A 19,996-nucleotide genomic window follows, 5' to 3' on the forward strand; every position below is an offset into this window, starting at 1 on the left:
ACGCACAGCCAGGATTACTAGTCTAGAGAGAGCAGGAAAGTTCTGGAAGGAGTTGACAATAACCCTCATGGTGCCTTGCTCAAGCGGGAGAGGAGAGGCAGCTGGAATCAAAAGCCCTGAATGAGGATTCAGGAGACCAGAGCCACTTATGAGCAGGGGTGACCTTGGGCAAATCCTCTTACTTCTTGAGGATTCTGGCAAATGAAGGTGTTGCACGAGGACCTTTCCTCTCTGACGGGTTATTTTGGAGATTTGTGTAGCTTCCAGACTTGGGGCCCACAGCTCCGATGCATGAAGTACAGAGGGAGGTTCGCCATTGTGGTACTTTAGAATTGAGCTCATCATCTGCCTCCCTCCTCCTTCTCTCCCTCACTCTCTCATTCTGTCCCCAGTTCAGGAACTGTGTGCTGTTAGAAGCCTTCCACCTTTATTAGGGATCATTAGAGCTTTACAAGCACCAGCAGATCGGGTGGGGCCAGTCACAATAAACAGATTTATACTGGGTATAAATGAGACATCTATAACTGCTGGAGGTTAACACTTTCAGGGCCCCTGAGTGGCAGCCTGTGTGTCCATGCTTTTTGGCCCTGTCCACCACAAGGTCAACATCTGCTGAACTGGGTTGATAGTGAAATCCAAGCAAGTCCTTGTTCAGCAAGGGTGGAAGCCCTCTAAACAGCATCTCCGTTTTGTGTGACATCAGTCTACACACTGGACACCAAGTTAGTGCTTTATTTATCTCTAGGTGTTTTATAGATGGAAATAGAAATGAACAGCCCATCCTCTTTGCTGTCTAGAATCCTACTGCCAGGTGAATTATAGGGTTTGCATCCCTACCTGCCAAAGAAAACCCAAAACAAATAAGCCTTATTCTTACCATGAAGAAGGCCCCTGGAGTTTGTAAACACCTACCTCGCTGTGTGCTTTCTGGGTGGGAGAATTGAGGGTTATACTGACATCAAAGCCAAAGCTGGATTTCTTCAGCCAGGCCTGGCACATAGCAGATGCTCCACGTATTTGTGGAATGAAGGTATCTGTCAGAGAGCTTTCTGTCCAAAAGCATGATGCATAAATGCCCTATTTTGCAAGTTTAGTGTTCAGTTTTAAACTGAGCATAAAATTCAGTGTGTTTGATATAACATCTCTGTGTCTTATTTAAAGCATCTCTTCCCTTTTCGAAAAACAGTGTCAACCAGCTCCACCTCTGTTAACACTGTTTACCTAAAGTATACAGTTCACAAAATAATATCACCATTAATGCTACCAGGAAGTTTTCAAAGAATATAATATGACTTTCTCCCTAATGTTCCAGAAAGCTTAATTTCCTCTAGTCTAGTTTGCTAGTTTAGTCAATCCATTTAGTTTCATTCTACTAGTTAGTTTAATGTTCTTCCAGTTAAGTTCTTTGATAATCTGTTACCAGTAGCCCCAGGGCAAGAAGAGACTGAGAACTAATCTTTCCGAGTTTCCACTGAGTGAGCTGAGTTCTAGACGCACTGCAAATCCAAGCCATCTGGAGAGACAGAAGCCAAAGTGCTTGGCTCTGGGCAGACATCAGTTCTCTGAGGGTGCTCCCTGAGCGCTTGACTGGTGCTTCTGTTCTCCCAGCTGAAGGAAAGCTAGTTATTATCCACCTTCCAAGGTCTCTGCACCCAACACCTGGTGCTCCTTGGGGCCAGCATCCACAAGCCTGCTGGGTGATCAGTGGCTATCTATCATGATGATGATGCTGATGATGATGCTGATGGTGATGATGATGAAGAGGCTGGGGTCTGGCCAGGCAAACCCACATAATGAGGCATCTCTGAAACTTGCCAGGCCTCAAAAGACCTTCTCTCTGGGTATCACCTCCCAGTAGGATATTGCTTCTGAATGGGTTGCAGTGGAAAATCTCTCTTTCCTAAGGCAATTTTATTAGCCCTTCAGTCACAATACAGATGTCTGTTTATAGGGCCTTACTTTGTATGGACACCCAGTGGCTCAGTCTGCTGATGGCTTTATAGCCTTTCTCCCATTGCCCACTCCCACTAGGAGCATCACCATTCTCCTCAACAGCCAAGCCTAGGGGCCTTTGTTGCAGCCATATTATCCCTGCCTGCAAAGGCAGCCTCAGAAAAGACCAGACCCCAGGAGCCAGACTGCAGCAGGTCACTGTCTGTCCCCACAATCTTTACACCTAACAACACCCATGGTTAACCCTTCTTAATTTTGCCCCAGTTTTTTTTTTTTTGCAGAAAAAGGCATTTAAGTTACTTATGTTGCCATAATAAATCCCCATTAGATGACTTTACTCCTTACTTCTGAAATCAACCTAATGGACCCCCAGAATGGGTTCAAACACATCACACTCACCCTTGATGGACCTGTCTGGTGCCTTCAGACATAAAATCACTCAAAATTGGCAGTACTATTTCTCCAATTTTGATTGTATTTTAATCTCTCCTTTCTTTCTCCTATTTTTCCTCCTCAAAAAAAAAATTTGCCTCCTTTTATCACTGAAAACCCAGGAGATTTAGAGGACAGATGTATACCATTCAACTCCACCGAGCCAAGTTGAGGGAGGTGGGAGCCCTCCATCAGAGTTGAAGCATAGGTCATTCATTCCTAATTTGTTCATTTAATACATATTTGAGTGCCTGGCACAGGCTGGGCAAGGTGCTAAGGAGAAAACAGACAAGGTCCTACCCTCATGGGGCCTACATTCCCCTGAAAGGTGCAGCCAAGGAACAAATCTTTAAAATCAGTTCAAATTATTAGTGGGTCATCATGGGTGGTTCCACTTATCTAAAGCTGTTGTGGGGCTTATGGGGAAGAGGGGAAAGTGTCAAGTTCAAAATAACAGACTTGCTAAATGTTCCCTGAGAAAAGGCAGTGGAAATGACCTTGTCCTCTCTGAGCCTCAGCTTTTCACTCTGCCAAGTGGGCATCTGTGACACATTGAGAAGCAGACAGTGGGAAATACTCACAAGGGTGAGGACTGCTCAAATTCTCAAGGGCTTGGAGCGGCCATCTCTAGGCTGAAGTGATCATTACAAGCTTCCTGATGTTTGCCTGCCAAATGCGGCGAGGACAAGGTGGGGCACCTCAGACCCAGTGGGAAGACACTCGAGGTTTCTGTTGTTCTTCTGCCTCCTCCCTGTGTGATGTTTTCAGGTGCATGGGGGCACTTCTAGCTCCTGATCTCAGCCAAGATGCTTTTAATGGAAGATTTTTTTTTTTCTTGGTTACATTTGCTTTGATTTTTTATAAGAAAACCAGTTTGTGGGCTTCCCTGGAGTGTCACTCAACTTTTTACTCCTTGAGTCAAGAATGTTTACCGTCCCCACGGGTCTGTCTGTGTTTCTTCTCTTATGAATTGGGCTCCTACCTAAGCCACCTTAGGATCTGGAATGGAAACTAGCCCAGTGTTTAAATTGCTTTCATCTCGCACCAGCTTTTTTTCCTCCTAGGCTCTCAGATTTTTAATCTCCTAAACTCTTTGCAAACATTAATCTTTTTTCCTTAGGAGGAAATATTATTAAGAATTGGCAAAAAGTACTGTTACAAAGGAGGAAACCGAGGCAGCAATGCAAAGTCATTTGAAAGCTTTCATTTCTAGAGTTCCTGGGTTTCAAGCCAGGGAATTTGTTCACATTCTTCTAACCTCAGATGAGTGTCTCACAAGTTCACCAGACTGGATCATTTGTCTCCCTGCCTCTGCCCTCAAGAGAAGCAACTCGTGCTTGGAGTAGGGGGAGGTTAGAGTTATCAGCACATAGTAAAAGGCCATCAAGACTAGCCTAACCCCTGCCCCCCCCCCTTCTCTCCCCTACACAAAGTTGTGGTTTCGTGGGAAAGACAGCTGTCTGCCCATAATTTATGGACATGGACATTTCCTTTTGGGAGAGTTTTTCCTTCACCTGCTCCCTCCTGCCTGAGTTTAAATTCCCAGTTTCCAGACCCAATGGAGCTGGGCCACACTCTGCATGAGGTTAGGAACACAGGGGAAGAATGTGTGTGACAGAGCCCTGGCCAGTTGAGTAATGTTTACTCTGTTGGTGGCGGGACACTCACTTGTTGGCAGAGGTCCACCAGCCAGAGGAACATTCCTGCATTATCAGGGATGGGAGGTTGGCTTGAAATGTCAAGGGGGAAAGGCATCCCACCAGGTTCTGGGTGGAGCTGGCAGACTTCAGTGAAGGGAACCCCCAGGCTTCAGTGCCAAGGACCACTTGAGGACAATCTGAGCCCCCACATTGCAAGAGAGTCCGCACTTCCTCCTCTCTTCTTATACAAGAACAATTCTGGATGTGAGATCCTGGCTGATGTTGCTCTTTGATTTGCCTAACATTTTGTCTCTCAGCAGAATCCAGAGCTTCTCTGATATTATTCATCATTCTAGTATCTGAGGAGAGGAAATCTGTAGGCCCATTTTACAGATTGGCTGACCCAGAATCATCACATCTTTGAGAGAGAGAGAGAGGATTTAAAGTATCAAGAGATGTCTTGTTGATCTCTGGAATTATGGAATAGGGATTGCAACCATTTTTCCAAGATCTTAGAGAATCATATATCTAGGGCTCTATGAGCTACAGTTATAAACCCTGAAGCACAGGTTTCTATGGTTAATGACACCCTCTGAGCATCTGCTCCCTGGGGTCCTCCTGTAAGACAGTTGTGTCTGTCTTTGAATACATTTGCACAGTCGGTTCTATGTAACCTAAAAATCACCATGCTTTGCTAAGGAAAACCACAGCACTGTTGGGAAAATCAAGTTTAAAGGCACAATTCTTGAAAACCTTATCAGTGACACATTTTAAAAAGATAAGAATCCAATAAAAACTTTAGCAGAGTTTTACACTTGATAGTTAAGAAGTACATAAATGCTATGCAGTCATAAATATGTACTTGAGCTTGAAAAACTCCTGACGTTTGCTTAAGGAAATGGGTGTCAGAGACAGAGGGGTGTCTGAAATCAGAAGAACATTGTTACCTTTTTTGGGGGGGAGGGGAGAGGGTACTGGGGATTGAATCCGGGGCCTTGTGCATGTGAGGCAAGCACTCTACCAACTGAGCTATATCCCTAGCCCCATGTTGTTACTCTTGATGGTCATGAATGTAGCTTGCGGCAACAGAGTGACTGAGATGGCTGGCAGATGTTCAGGATGTGTGTGTGCGTGTGTGTGTTTGCACACGCATGCACACAAGGTGGATTTGGTTTAGTCCTGCACCGCCCCATTCATCTGGATGCAAATTTCTGAATTCACTTGGTGTTTTTCGAATGAATTTCATGTGACTCTCAAAGTATTCCTTAAAACAGCAATGGATTGAAACAGACTCACACTTTTAATACAATTGCTACATTAGAACTGATCATATTTTCTCCTGCTAGAAGCGATGCCCCTTGTTCTGGGACCTGGGTTCTCAAAGCAGCTGGGGTCTCATTCCTTCATTCAGTAGATAATCACAGTTCAGGTGCTGTGTGAGGCTGAGGATGTGGCAAGGAATCTCCTCCTTTAAGGAGAGGAGAATAAACACATCAGGGTTCAGGATAACACAGTCCTGGGGGACGAATAGCCAGCACAAGTAAATACAAAGGATGGAGCAGACAACCACCAGGACCAATCAAGAAGGGCTTCCCAGAGAACCGACAGTTAGTCCTCTCTGGGATGAGATGTGGAGAAGGGAAGAGCTTTTCAGGCAGAGCAAAGAGTGTAAGCAAAGCACAGAGGCAGGGCAGGCAGGGCTATTTGAAGCGGGGCCGGTGATCTCTCTTGGCTGTATGGGATGTGGCAAGAGATGATGCACATAAGACAAATTGTGAAGTCCCAATTTTACCAGTTTTAGATTTCTAAGCAGAGCAGCGACTTGGTATGGTTTTGTTTTAGAAAGAAATCCCAGGCCATAGTGGGGTGAAGGGCATCCTGGAGATGTGTACTGGCCCAGGAGGACAATGCAGGGAAAGCTGGCTCTTTGGAACCATAGGCTTGGTCTGTGCTTTTGACACTTCTGGTCAGTCATATTGGATAGAAACTGGACAATCTGGGTCTGTCCCCTATGCTATTAGGAGTTTAGCAACCACCCAACCCCCATGGAGCTGAGGCCCAGGAATAGGGGAAAGTGGATGACCTCAGCAGGGCCTCAGGAAAGTCTCTCTGCTCCACCCAGGATGCTTTTTCCTTCTGGACACACTTTCTGTGGTTCACTGGGGACATGGTCAATTAGAGGCTTGAATGAGGGAGTGGAAGGTGTGGGCCACCCTCTGGCATGGTCATTTTTCCTTCGGGTGCTCTGTGGCTGATTACCTGGCATTTTTGGCAAGTCGAGGCTGGTCCAGAGCCCTGTCATATCTTCAATTTCAGAGCTTGCCATGGTGAAGGGAAGAGTCATTCCCCTTCTTAGCAATGTGCCTGCATGACAGGCACTCAGTAAGCTTTTGTGATCCCAGCTTTCCAAAAAGTGTCTTAAAGACAATCTGACAGTAGGAGGATCTGTTGTGTTTTCAGCAACAACTATATGCCAAGTATGGCCTGGGTGCTTTCACATCCATTAATTCTGTCTTCTTCCCAGTTGATCTCACAGGTGGATGTTGTAGACAGTAACGAAACTGAAGCTCAGGGAGGCTAAATAACCTTCCCAAGGTCACGCAGCTATTACACGATGGAGCCAGGATTTAAACCCAGGTCACCTGGCTCCACTGTGCACTCCACTTCTATTCTCATTTCAAGTGTTCTTCTGAATTTGTGAAATTTTACTTGGCTTCTCCTTCCTCTAACAAGAGCACCTATTTCTATTACGTCACCCTACTAAAAAAGATGGCTGGCTGGGTGCAGTAGCACTTTCAGGGTCCAGCGAGGGTCCAAATCCCTGTAAGAGGAGCATCAGTAGAAAAGGATGCAGGTAGATCTGGAGTTGAGGAGCAGCCCCTCTACTCCCCCCACCACCTATCTCCCACCATACTGCAGTGACAGTAGCCCCCTTCCTGCAGTGGGCATTCCCTTGGCTTGTAGGTGAGGAAGCTGGAGCTTACCCACAGAACAAGTGGCAAAGCTGTGATCCAAACAGGGATCCCCCTAACTCCCAGCCAAGACTCTATCCCTGAGCCAGAAATTTTCAAAGGAAGGTTCAGAGGCACATCAGTCTCCCAGAGCCGCTCCCAGGTTGTGTAGCTTGTGTAACAAAATTCCACTGGGGAAGAAAAACTATGTAGCCTGAAGCAGCCTTGGCCGAGCTGCCTGGACTCTTAACAAATGGCTCTGGACTCTCTCCTGCCATACTCCCTTCTAAAGAAGGCTTTTGTTTCCTCTAGATATCCTTGGTTAATTATTTTTAAATAAATAATTGTGTAGATGGTGGCAGGGGAGAAGCCTCACTCTGACCCATATTTGATCATCAGGGGACTGGCCATTTTCCTTCAGCCAAATTAAATAGGCTAAATCCAGAGACTGTTTGACTTGAGACCAAATCGATGACGGGGACAGGCTGGGAGGTGAACGCACACCTGACTCCCAGCGTTATCACCATTCTCTCCGGAGCAGAGCATCTTGGGGAGGTAAATAGCTGGTCAGGGAGTCAGGAGAGAAACACAGTGAATTCCAGTTCCTCTGAGAGAAAAGAACAACAGGGCAGAGGCCAGGCCTCCTCCCAAGTTGCTTCCAGGGCAGGACATCAGTGGTTCTGCCTTAGCACCATCCTTGGGGGAGACAGTTGCATTCACTACTTAGAATCTGCCCCCATGTTGTCTAGAATTCTAGATTCATGGGACAAATGTCAGGTCCATCCTGATACCAGCTCCCTCCCCCCAGCATCCCCACCCCCAGTTGCCATGAATTGGAGATTAAGCTAGGAGCTCTAGAAATGTTATCTCTAATCCCAAAATATCCCTGTTCATGGATGGGGCCGGGGGTGTTGTGGCTCAGTGGTAGAGCACTTGCCTAGCCTATGAGAGGCACTGGGTTCGATTCTCAGCACCACATGTAAAATAAAGAAAGAAAACAAAAGTCCATCAACATCTAAAAAAATTAATTTTAATAGTTCTGTTAAGGTAGTATTCTCTTCATTTTAGGAAAGGAAGCTAAGACACGGAGAGGGAAAGCAATGTTCCTATGATCACACACATGTGTGATTAAGAGCAAAGGCAAGATTTGAACCTGAGTTGGTCTAGTTCCAGAACCTACAGTCTTCCCACTGACCCTTCTTGCCAGAAAATCTGTCTTTTTATGGATTGGAAATCTTCAGTGTTCACGAGGTTCACATTTCTTTCTTTTTCTATCTATGACTCTTTGAACTGTTGGCAAATCCTGCTGTAACTGGGTGGCCAGTGTAAGTGGAGAAAAAGGACCCAATTTAATCCAATGGGATGGAGTCGAAGGTGGTGAGTCCTTAGAGGACTGCAGACAGGTACAGAAGAAGACAGACAGGACTGGGCAGAGTCTGTTGATGTGGAGAGATAGAGGCCTTTCCTCTTTTAACTTCAGAGCTCTTGTTCTTAGGGGAGTAAAAAAGTGTAGTGCCCTGGACCAGAAGCCATTCCAGTGCCAAACTCACCCCCATAGCGGCCTTTGAATTGAAGGATGAGGGGGAAAAAAACAATAGGAAAAGCCTGCAGAGCAAAGCATCAAGCCACTTCCTAGCCAAACAAGTTGCTTTGGAAGGTTAGAACCTGCTTTAGCATTTGTTTTTGTTTTTTTCCCCTAGTCCTCTTAAACTCTAGGTCAAACTAGCCTTGGGTCATATCCTTAGGAGGATCCAGGGAAAACTGGCTTGAGTGTCTTCTTAAGTTTTAGATTAGTGAATTCAAGGCTACTGGCTATGACAGCTTGCCAGAGGGGACTCAGTAGCCTCCCCTGGAAGGTGGGACTCTGCTTGGGACAGGAGGCAGGGCAGGGTCAACAGCCACAGAATTTGTATACAGGGATGGTTCATCTTGGAACACTGGGCAAGGGAAAGGATGGCCCAAGAGTTGGCCCGCTTCTTCAAATGATTCCAAGCCTAAAGCATTTGGTCTCCCTCCCTTGCAAGACAGGACCCCCTCCTTCCCAAACCTTTTTGTCAAATCGAAAACCAAATACAAAGTACATTGTCTAGGAGGGAGACGGAGGAGAGATGCCCTCAAGGACCCCCAACCTTGTCCTTGGCTATTTTATGGAGACTTCAAGCAGGACTTGCTTCTGCAAACTGGCCCCGGGTTCTTTGCCCTTCTGCTTCCTTCAGTTGCCTGGTCTCTGTCCAGCACTTGCCCTTTCCTGAGAGCAGACCTCCTTTTTGATTCCTAAGGAGGGTCAGAGCAGTGAGGGTTAGATACACTTGACTCTCCAGTGGTTTACTAAGCGTTCACCTCCTGCCCACGTGTGTTGCCTGCCTCACCTCTGCAGACACACCTTTCCCTGGGCCCTGGAAGTCAGACAAAGGGGACCCATCAAAGGAATGTGGGATCCAGGGCCAAAGACAACTAATTATAACCCCATCCATGCCCTGCTCTTCCTGTGTCCCCTGGTCTCTAGGGCTCAGCCAAAAAGTGGTAGACAGAGACCAATGCCTGAGCTGTGGCTCCTATAGAGGTCCCTGGACAAGTGCTTCTTCTTTGTCAAATGGTCTACTCATACTTTGTAATTCCATATAGCCAAGAGACACCAGGAAAGCATTTCTAGAAGATATATTGAAGAATAGAAGAAATACTCCAGCCAGGATGAGAAGGCTGATCTCAGCCTCCAAATCCAAACAAAACAAAAAACAAAAAAAGCCAAAAAACTATGCTAAAGCAATAACAAGCAGGATTCATTCAGTCTTTGATTCATTCAGCAGAAGTTTACAGATGGCTACCAAGTAGCAAGACTCTGGATATATATCCTATTCTCATGGAGCTTACATTCTAGAATTAAAGTAGAGGCATGCTATTCTTGTTCCAAAGACAACTGGTAGATGTGTGTGTGTGTGTGTGTATGCGTGTGTGTGTGTGTGTGTGTGTGTGTGTGTGTTCAGGGGAGGAGAAGGCAAGTTTGACTTCTTGTCATCCACCCCTGAAAACAAGGGGAGCTGAGTCAGTATTCTGGGGCCCCTGGTGACACTAATGTTCCCTACTGGGTCTGTTGTTGTTTTGCAGGAGTACGCTACAGCCAGCAGGGAAGCAATGAGGTCACTTCCTCTTCAACAATCAGTCACCATGGCAACAGTGCCATGGTGACCAGCCAGTCAGTTTTACAGCAAGTCTCCCCAGCCAGCCTGGACCCCGGCCACAATCTCCTCTCACCTGATGGTAAAATGGTGAGTACACCTGGGCCATTGTAGCTCTGGAGCTGATAAGATAAGAGGCAAAACAAACACAACTTCTCACAAGGCCTGCCTCAAACAATGAACCATTGTAACCCCACAGGGGAAAATGGGGGCTGTCCAGAACTGGAACGGAAAGGTAGAGCTGGTGACCTAGCCTTTGGCGGGTAGAAGAGGTGTTCGGTTTGAACCCAGCCAATAAATCTGACAGAGCTCTGCTCTCATTTTATTGATTGAATGCCTCATAAAGGAGCAAGCCGGGTGGGACGCTGTTTGTTTTGGGGCTGCCAATGACATTTGTGTTGATAAAATGTTCATTCATCCCTCCCCTCCAAGGCCTCCAAAGCCAGTGTTTTAACCCAGAAAGCACCTCACTTTGAAACAAGCCCTCTCTTTACCATCCTCCTTGGTACTGGTGAGGAGAGTCCTTAGCAAGTCAGGATTTAGTGAATAGCAGGAGATGGAAGAAGGTTCTGGAACTGAGATTCTGAAGGACACGCATGTCGTATCTGTGAAGATGGAAGCACAAAATGGCAGGTGGGGTGGGGCGGTCACTTGGAGCAAGAAAGGCGGACTTTGAAGTTACAATTACCTGCATTCGGTTCCAGCGCTTAATAGTGGCATAGCCTTGGGCAGGTTAACTGAATCATACCTTCAGTCTCTTTTCCTCATCTATAAAATGGGGGCGATAGCAATAGGGTTGTTGTGGGGAGCATAACAACACGTGCAATATTTAGCAACAGCATTCAACACAGTCTAGATTTAATAAGTGGCAGTGTTTCTGTTATGTTAAGGTTGATGTTATTCTCATTAAATGAAATTTTCTATAACTAGACCCAGAGCCCCACACCCAGGTGTGAGTTCAGCCAGCCTACTTGGTAAAGGAATGGATAATTTGAATTTTTCAAGGTTCTAATCCTGTGGCAACACAGGGCAGGGGAGAGCGACTTGTGAGACAACAGAGGTATTTCGACACTAGTGAGGGTAGGAAGTGGAAAACTCTATTCTTTGGGTCATGCTCTGTGTTTCGGGGAGGGAGGAGCTGCAGGTTCCTGACTTCCCCAGGGGAGGTGGAGCTGCACACATTCCCGCAAGGCATCTGACCTGGAGGCCAGTGGGGGCCTGAATGGGGAGAGGGCAACAGGGAGCAGATGCCATTTTAGACCTTGACGTGGGTGCTGTGTAGGCAACACAGGAATAGTGAGTCACAGGTGATCAAGCCCCAGCTCCCTGGAGGAAAAACAAAGTGTAGTTTCCGGGGGAGAGCTGGCCCAGCCAACTCCAGTTTCAGGGGACCTGAGCTGGTCTCCCTGGTGAAGGGCAGTGGGGAGGGGATGGGATCCTTGTAAACCAAAAAAGGAAAGGACACCCAAGTGGGAGGCATTTTGCAGCCCTCTTGCCCTTCCCCCATCCCTTAAGAAAGATCCTTCTTCCTGAAGAACAATTTGTGTTTAGCCACCTCATGAGAGACACGGGAAAGTCTTTATGATTTCTCAAGAGGCACGTCAAGACCCAAACAAATTAGAGTTAAGCATTACCCAGGCTTCCCTAGAAAAAGGAAGAGGTCTTCACTTTTCAGTGGATAAACTCTTCCAAGGCCCAGGCTGGGGATGCAGTTCTGGGGTAAGCGCTTGCTTGGTGGTGAGAAGCCTGGGGTTCCATCAATCCCCAGCACCACCAAAAGAAAAGAAAAACCAAGTCTCGGCTCTTACAGCTTAAAAGTCCTTGGGGTTTCCCTTGGAGCTCTCCCACTCTCCACTCTTCCTTCTAAGAGGCCAGCTGCCTCGCCCAGGTCCAGGCTGCTCCAAATACAGCCTGCAGACACTTTTTCTTCCCTTCCTGTTCCATGGTGCCCCACTGGGCAGCGATTATTGGATTGATGATTGACCAAGATAGCGCTCCACACTGTTAGCAAACATCTGGAAGCTTGTTGGCAGGGACCAGATTTTCCCCTGTCTCCAGCACTCTGGCTCTTATGCTATGTCACTATCACTGGACACCCCAAATCAAGAGCCTGTTCCCTGTTAATATATAACAAGTCCATCACAGATCTTGGCCCACCAAAGCAAGAGTAGAATATGGTTCAAAAGGAACACAGGTAAGGGGACCCACATGTCCAAGTCTTGTTTCTCATGTACCAGCAGAAGGGTGGAAAAGTGCTTAACCTCAGTTTCTTCATCTGTTAAATGTGGGATAATAGGGCCTACGTCATAGGGTTGGTGCAAAGATTGCTTACAGCTCTGTTCTAGGAATGACAGTTTCTGTGTCTAACTTTCAATAGGACACACCTTTCAAATCTGCCTCCAGGGATCGGTTTTAGAAATAATTCGATCTATTTGAGCTTTCTTTTGCATTGTTGGCCCCCCACACCTTCTTACCAAAATGATATGCACTGACAAAAAGCTGGCCAGGTTTAGGGTTGAAATCTGTGTGTGTTGAACTTAAAAAAAAAAAAAAAAGCACATACTGGATACTTTCACAGTATCAGGCAATATGGCCCAAGGTTGAAAAGGTCAGGCCTGAGAGGCAGATTATCTGCTTTCAACCCCATTCTACCCACTTGGACACATTTCTTAACTTCTCTAAACCTCAATTTCCTTGTCTACAAAATAGGGGTAATAATACCACCCACATAGGTGGTAGGCATGTGAAGAAATTGGCTCAGGGAAAGGACTGTCAATGGCAGCATTATATAACTCAGCTCTCCAAATTGTCATGTTAGGGTCACCATGATATCCTTGGCAGTTCTCTGGCTTCTCTCAGTCTTTGAGCAAATGAAAAGTAGTAGTCACCTTTTAGAGTAAGAAGTAACTTGACCAAGGTTACTCAAACAATAGTGAGTGGAAAGGATTCAAACTCCAGCAAAACTAGGTTTGAATTCTGGCTTCCTCTCTTACTTATCAGGTGACATAGAATTAGTCTCAACTCTTCTGAGGATCTGTTTCTTGATCTGTAAGGCAGGGACAATAATAATAATGCCTGGGTCACTATTGAGAACAACAAGTAAAAGCAATTAACAAGCTCTAAAGCTATACATATTTAAATTGTTTTTAATCATTGGCATCCACTCGACTGTTGCACCATCTAAACCAAATGTTGAAATGGCAGTAAGATGACTGTCACTTCATTGACTTTCTCCAATGGACTATATTACCCAAGGGATTGAGTCTGAGAGCAGGTTACCAAATTTTTTTTTTTTTTTTTTATGACTCTGACATTTTGAAAAACAAGTCCAGCAAACAGGCTGGTTCTCTCTTGTTTGATGTGGTTGGAATTCCTTCTTGGTCATGTGACTTCTAACTCATTTATTGATGCTCATTTTAAAAACACAAACAAACCTGTTTGGATTTTTTCATTCTTTTTTAAAATTAACCTTGGAAACTATGGATTTGACCAGAAGGGCAGGGCCAGAGATCGAGTCTTACCTGAGCACTGATTTGAGACCCATAATCTGGAAGAGCTCTGGGTAGAAAAAGAAGGAAGAAGGGAAGCTAAATTGCTCAGACACATGATGTATTCTAACCCTAAAGCATCTCCCAGGGTTCCTGATGCTCTTCACAACATCTGAGCTTGTTCAGAATGAGGGAAAACAGTCCTTTCCTAATAACAAATTTAGAAATTATTTTTAAACTATAAATAGCAAACTATCGTGAAAAAAGTGTGTGTATTAAACTGATAACTCTATTCTAATCAATAATAATTAATGGGAACATTAAAAACATATCTGATAACATCAGGATCAAAACAAGCACACCTATTACAGTTGTTTTTGTTTAATATTTTTCAGGAAGTTCTAACCGACAGACATGTAGAAGCGTTTGTTCTAGCAAGGAAGAGCCTCTGTTAACATTTTTTATTGCTTTTTCTTTTTGTTGTTGTTGTTTTACTTGTAGATGAAACAATGCCTTTCTTTCTTTCTTTCTTTACTTATTTATTTATTTTTATATGGTGCTGAGGACTGAACTCAGTGCCTCACAGATGCTAGGCAAATGCTCTACCACTAGAGCTACAACCCCAGCCCTCTCTGTTAACATTTTGTGCTTGTGATGCAATTATACACTTGGAAAAAAAAATATATGAGGGAAAAATATTGGTAGGAACAAGTAAAAGGATTCAATTAAGTGGCTGAGATTAAAGTAAACAAGCAAGAATCAGAGTAGATTTTCCTTACTGTCATCAGAATATAATGGAGAAACAAAATGGGGAGCTTGCTTAGTAGCTTGTCATTACAATATTAGCAGCTTGACAGGAGGGAAGGAAGAAAGGAAGGAAGAAAAAAAATGTATAGTGAAGAGTTGGGAGGAAAAAAAAAACAGAATTATCCAATAATGTTTTAGCTCCCCCAATCCTTAGTAACAATTATGGGGGGAAGGGGGAGGGGTGCCCCACATAACAGATAAGAACTTGGGTTTTAGGGTCAGACAGACCTGGGCTTGAATAAAAGGGGTGCCGTTTACTAGTTACAGAATCTTAACTTAACAAGATACATATCTACTCTGAGTCTCGATTTTTCATCCATGAAATGGGAAGGACAGAAGTATCCTCCTGGGATTGTAGTGGGGTCTGGACTCAGGGACAGTTTCCCTGTGCTCCTGCCTGGTTCCTGAATACTCTCTCCAGGAAACCCCAGGGCATTTCTTGAGCTGTTTTTGGCGTTGTGTCTCTACACCCATAATGTAGAAGGCAGAAGGCAGAACAGAGGGTGCACACAAAGTGAGCTGGGGACACATAAGCAGGATTTCTGAAGCAAAAGTAACGTGCAAAAACGATCAACAAATGCAAACCCCATGAGGGCAGCAGCCTTGCCTGTTTTACTTGCTGCCCTATTCTCAGCCCCTAGAGTATCTGTTCCACAGTAGGTGCTTCATACTCATGAAGTGAATGGATGAATGAGCAAGTTAGCTGTGCCAAGGAATTGCTAAGTCCTGTCATTCTGGAAACTGCCCTCAGTATTTCCAGTTGCACTCATGCTACTCTTGTTTATCCTCTCCAGCAGATAGCAGTCTCAGGAGGAGGTTTGCCCCCGGTCAGCACCTTGACGAACATCCACAGCCTGTCCCACCACAATCCCCAGCAATCTCAAAACCTCATCATGACCCCACTGTCCGGAGTCATGGCCATTGCACAAAGTAAGTTCTCTTCTTGGTCAGAAAACTTGGGGCCAGGGAGAAGAAGAATGGGAAGCAAATCAACATGATTTTTAAAAAGGACCATAGGCACTCCCCTTTGTATCTAACTTCTTTAGTTCCTTTTCTCTCTCCTTAACAATATTCATATTGTTTAGTTCAAAGCGAGAGGAAAATTTTGGAATGGATTTGAATCCTGATCACTAGCTGGACGGCACAGGTCAAATCATTGCACTTTATGAGGTTCAATTACCTCATCTATAAAGTGAGTTGTTGAAGCCATCAAATGGCAGTGAATGCTGACATGCTTGTAAATCTATAAAGCATGAATATGTATAATGTCACAGCTTATGTATGTGGCATATTTTTCATGCAGTTCTTTGTGTTGGTGGGGATGGAGCAAGACATATTGGGTTTCCTTCTGAATAGAGCCAAGACCTCTTTATAACTAAAGTTGAAAATACATGGGGAGGATCCAGAGGGACACTGTCACATTTATGTGTCTGAGCTTTGGAAACTTTAAGGAGAAATAGGTAATTTAGGCACATGCCTAAAGACAGAGAAATGTACCAGTTCCTTTCAGCACCAGGAGGCTCCCGTTCTAATACAGGCTGCTTCCCATCACAGACAGGCCATTCTTGTCCATAGGGAGTCAGAAGCAGGCTGTGGCTGTGGATATCTCTGAGGAGTTTTCATGTTGACAAGTGTTCTGTGTATTCGTAGACTCACTGGGACAGCTCAGGGCAAGTCACTGATTCTCAAAACCACCATGGTGACCCTTAGAAGTATTCTGAGATGACTCAGGAGAGATCTAAGGGTGACACATTGGTCATCTTTTACTTCACTCTGTATTGCCCTGTGTCCTCTTGGCCATTCTTATGTCTATTGTCCATGTGAACCACCTCTTTGTTTGCTTCCTGAATTTTTCTTTCCTTCCCTCATCTCTCCCTAAACTGGCTCTCAGATTTTAGGATCACTCGGAACTGGGATCACTTCCTAAGGGAATGACTTACATGTCCTTTGAGGGCAGAACAGGGCCCTCAGGAGGCACATAGATTTATTGACTGAGTTTGACTGCTGGGAAATCAATACATTCTGTGTTGATTTATGCAGAAGGAGAATGGGAATGGAGAAGCCTTTAGAAAACTTGCAAACTAAAAAGTTATTTAAAATTTACTCTCTTTTCACAAACCCTCTGGCATGTACGTGGACAATGATAACCAAATTAACACCAGGGTTTGGATTGAGAATGAGATAGGATACCTGAAACCAGCTTGCTTGCCCTCTAAAAGATTTAACTAAAAAAACCCATGGGTAAGATATGCACTTCCATACTTCTGTAACCAAAATAATACACCAGTGTTCCACTTGCCTTCCTTCTTCCCATGTCAAGCTTTGGCTGACATACACAGTTGTATATATTATTTTGGGTACAATCTGAACTAAAGTTTTCTACAGAGCCATTGCATATTTTTCAATTTTGTCCTTCTAAATCTCCTCTGCCATACTTCTCTGTCTTCCCACAATGTTCTCTGATAGCAGGTGGGCAGCACTGGAAGGTACATTAGATGGTGGGTGTGCATGTGTACTCGGGGCACTCAGTGTGAAGAATGGCGAGATCAGCAGCAGGCTTCTGCAGAGACACAATGGTCCCACCCCAAGGAGTATCAGATGAAGAGCCAGTTGCAGAAATTCTCATTGAGCCAACACTCAAATGTTGTTGAGTAGGGAGGCTGTGTCTGGGGATAAGAGGACTCAGGATACAGGATCTGTCCATGCCAACTCCTCATTCTCTATTGTCCACTGGACTGCTTCCAACAGAAGCTGCTTAAGCAGGAATCTGTGCCCAGAAAATGGATGAAAATATCAAGAGTCACACTGCAGGAACTAGAATGACATCAGAGGCTCTCCATCCTGGAACTGAGGCACATCAGGATCGCAGACTCTGTGGAAAATAAGATTCCTAGGCCCCACCTCTGAAGGTTCTGAGTCATTAAGCTTGGGCAGGGCTCAGGAATGTATATTTCTTTTTTTTTCCCCATTTTTTTCCTTTTGCAGTTCTGGCAGCGGGGGGTGGGGGGTGGGGGGGTGGGGGGCACCTCACACATGCTAAGCAAGTGCTGTACCATTGACCTACTTCTCCAACTCCTGGAAGGTATATTTCTTAAAACAGAGCCCCCAAAAGGCTCTGAAGCTCAGGAAAGTTTTAGAACTATGCCCTCAAATATCAACCATAGTCAACAGATGAATTTGCTTTTTCTGGCCATAGATTTCCTCCCACAAGAGCAGTGGCCATGGACTCCTGGAAAAATAGCCAATCTGTGGGGCTTCCTAGGAGACTGAGACCACAAGTAGGGGTTGGCATAGTGAAAAAAGATATCAGAGTTTCAGGTGATAGGCTGGCTTGGGGAGAAACCCACCCCTCCCCAGTCAATTGGAGATGGTGCTATTCTGATGATGATCAGAGGTCCCACCCCCACCTCCACCCAGGAGAGTCAAGAGGAAGATTACTCCCCCTTCCTTTCTGTTCAGGGGTCTTAGCTTTTAGGTTTCTGATAACAATATCAGCTAAAGCTCTGAGTAAGCAATTGTTGAGGACTTTGTGCTATCTCCACTGAGGACTTCCCACAAGGCTACTTATGAAACCATCTCTGATTCAGGAAAGGCTCTCTAGGTGTCCTTTCTGAATCTAGACCTTTTTTTCTGGATTTCTTTCTTCAATCCCATTCTTCCCCTTACTTCACTGAAAGCATGAACAAAGGAACTTTAATCCAAGAAAGAGGTTTGTGTGTCTTCTCTTGTCCCCACTCTAGCCCTGCCTCAGCTGTCTTCCCCAGAGTCCTGCCCAGGGAGTAGCTACAGAGTGCATACCAGGGGACCCAGTCCTGCTCCAGGTCCTAAAGAGGTCTCAGGATATAGACACAGTCCCAAGCCACAGAGGCCCTCATGCCCCCAGAACAGAAAGATGGCAAGACCCACTGTCACTGTGAGGGATGACCTTTGACTTACTACTTCCTCCTTCCCAAACCTGGAACTCTTGATACCACAAGCCCTGTGCAGACAGTTAGGATATACCTGTTTCATAGACCCACTGTGTTCCAGTGCTTTCCTCCGGCTCTGCTATAGTCAATAGAGTTGTCACTTGACTTCCCTCGGGGTCTTTGCATAGCCTGCTATATAGGGTCTTCAGACCTTTATTTTGTTTTGAATCAAAATGTGGGTCCCTACACACCACTGCCCTCTACTGGAAAGATAAACCTGGGTAATAATCCATGACCTAGAATGAACACCTATAACTCTGCCAAGGGCACCAAGACAAGCATTTTTTTTTTTTACTGTCCAGTGTGGGTGGAGAAGGCAAGTAGAGTCAGCTTTCCCGGGTTTCTGATAACTTCAAGGGAGCTGAGTTGGGGAGTTTCACAGGATTTGGGGAGTTTCTCCAGCTCCAGTCAGATTGGTTTCATGCTTGTCTTCATTCCACAACCCACTGTGGAATTTGAACAAGGAAAATCATCTCTCCAAGACTCAGTTTCCTTGTCCACAAAGTTGCCTCCCATGCAGTCTCGTACCTAACAGGCTCATCCTGCATACATTGAGCAGGAGTTCCGTCAATGATGGTTGTCATGTGGTCACCTCTTCTCATCCCTGAAGCCATCTCTGACCTTTCTCTCTTGCCCCCACAGGCCTCAACACCTCCCAAGCACAGAGCGTCCCAGTCATCAACAGTGTGGCCAGCAGCCTGGCAGCCCTGCAGCCCGTCCAGTTCTCCCAGCAGCTGCACAGCCCTCACCAGCAGCCCCTCATGCAGCAGAGCCCCGGCAGCCACATGGCCCAGCAACCTTTCATGGCTGCTGTGACTCAGCTGCAGAACTCACACAGTAAGGACACAGAGTGATGGGGGAGGAGGCACCCCATCACTTTCCTCTTTGGGTCGTGACTTTCTTGGAAGGTTATTGGCTTGGTCACTTTTCCTTACCCATAATCAATCAAAATGATTTATCAAGCAGAACTCTTTGTCATGCCTTGCTCTTCCTTTTTCACCTCTTACCTATCCACAAGATTCCCAGGGGCAGGTGTGTGAAGAACGGCTTAGGCCTCCATGTAAAGGGGAGTTGGAGATGGGATGTGGAACACAGCACAATCTCCCATTCCAGTACCTGTGGGAAAGGTACCACTGATTAGCTGTGGCACTTTCCCAAGAGGGCTCAACTTAGGCTCTTCAATCCAAGATTCCAAGAAGCCATTACCAAATAATTCGAGGAGGCATATAATGTGTATCTTGTTTGTCTCTCTGAAATAAAAGAATCTTCTGGAGTCCCTACACCCTCAATTTATAGGCCCTAGATATTTCTAATAAAAAAAAAAAAACACAAACATAGGTGGAAACTAATACCTGCACACTAACCCAAATGAGTGTCAGAGTTTATACCCTTCACACAGAGGAGACCCCACATCCAGTTTCTATACCTCCCCTAAGTTTGCCTATCTCTGTCTTCCATCCTGAGACAGACCTTCAGGCCTCTAGGCCTCTGGCCAGGTCTTGAGTTTGGGAGGAGTCACGAAAGAATGGATGGTGTCCCTGCTTCAGAAACACCAGGAAAGTGTCCAGTGTAGACTCATCC

At 45.5% G+C, this 19,996-nt stretch overlaps 1 protein-coding gene across 2 annotated transcripts in view; it reads left to right on the plus strand.

The window, feature by feature from the left end:
• HNF1B (HNF1 homeobox B) overlaps positions 1–19,996 on the plus strand; it is a gene marked incomplete at both ends in the record, with an annotated part of 51,011 nt that overhangs the window by 20,569 nt on the left and 10,446 nt on the right. Inside the window, 3 exons of one of the 2 annotated variants that reach the window (XM_081272558.1) lie at positions 10,082–10,242; positions 15,245–15,377; positions 19,058–19,252. In XM_081272558.1, coding sequence (XP_081128684.1) covers positions 10,082–10,242; positions 15,245–15,377; positions 19,058–19,252 — 489 coding nt within the window. The remainder of the gene's footprint in view (positions 1–10,081; positions 10,243–15,244; positions 15,378–19,057; positions 19,253–19,996) is intronic. The other variant, XM_081272559.1, reaches the window with a different exon arrangement.

The sequence above is a fragment of the Spermophilus citellus genome (assembly GCF_964194105.1).
Source record: "Spermophilus citellus genome assembly, chromosome: 17".
In the NCBI taxonomy this organism is placed as follows: Eukaryota; Metazoa; Chordata; class Mammalia; order Rodentia; family Sciuridae; genus Spermophilus; species Spermophilus citellus.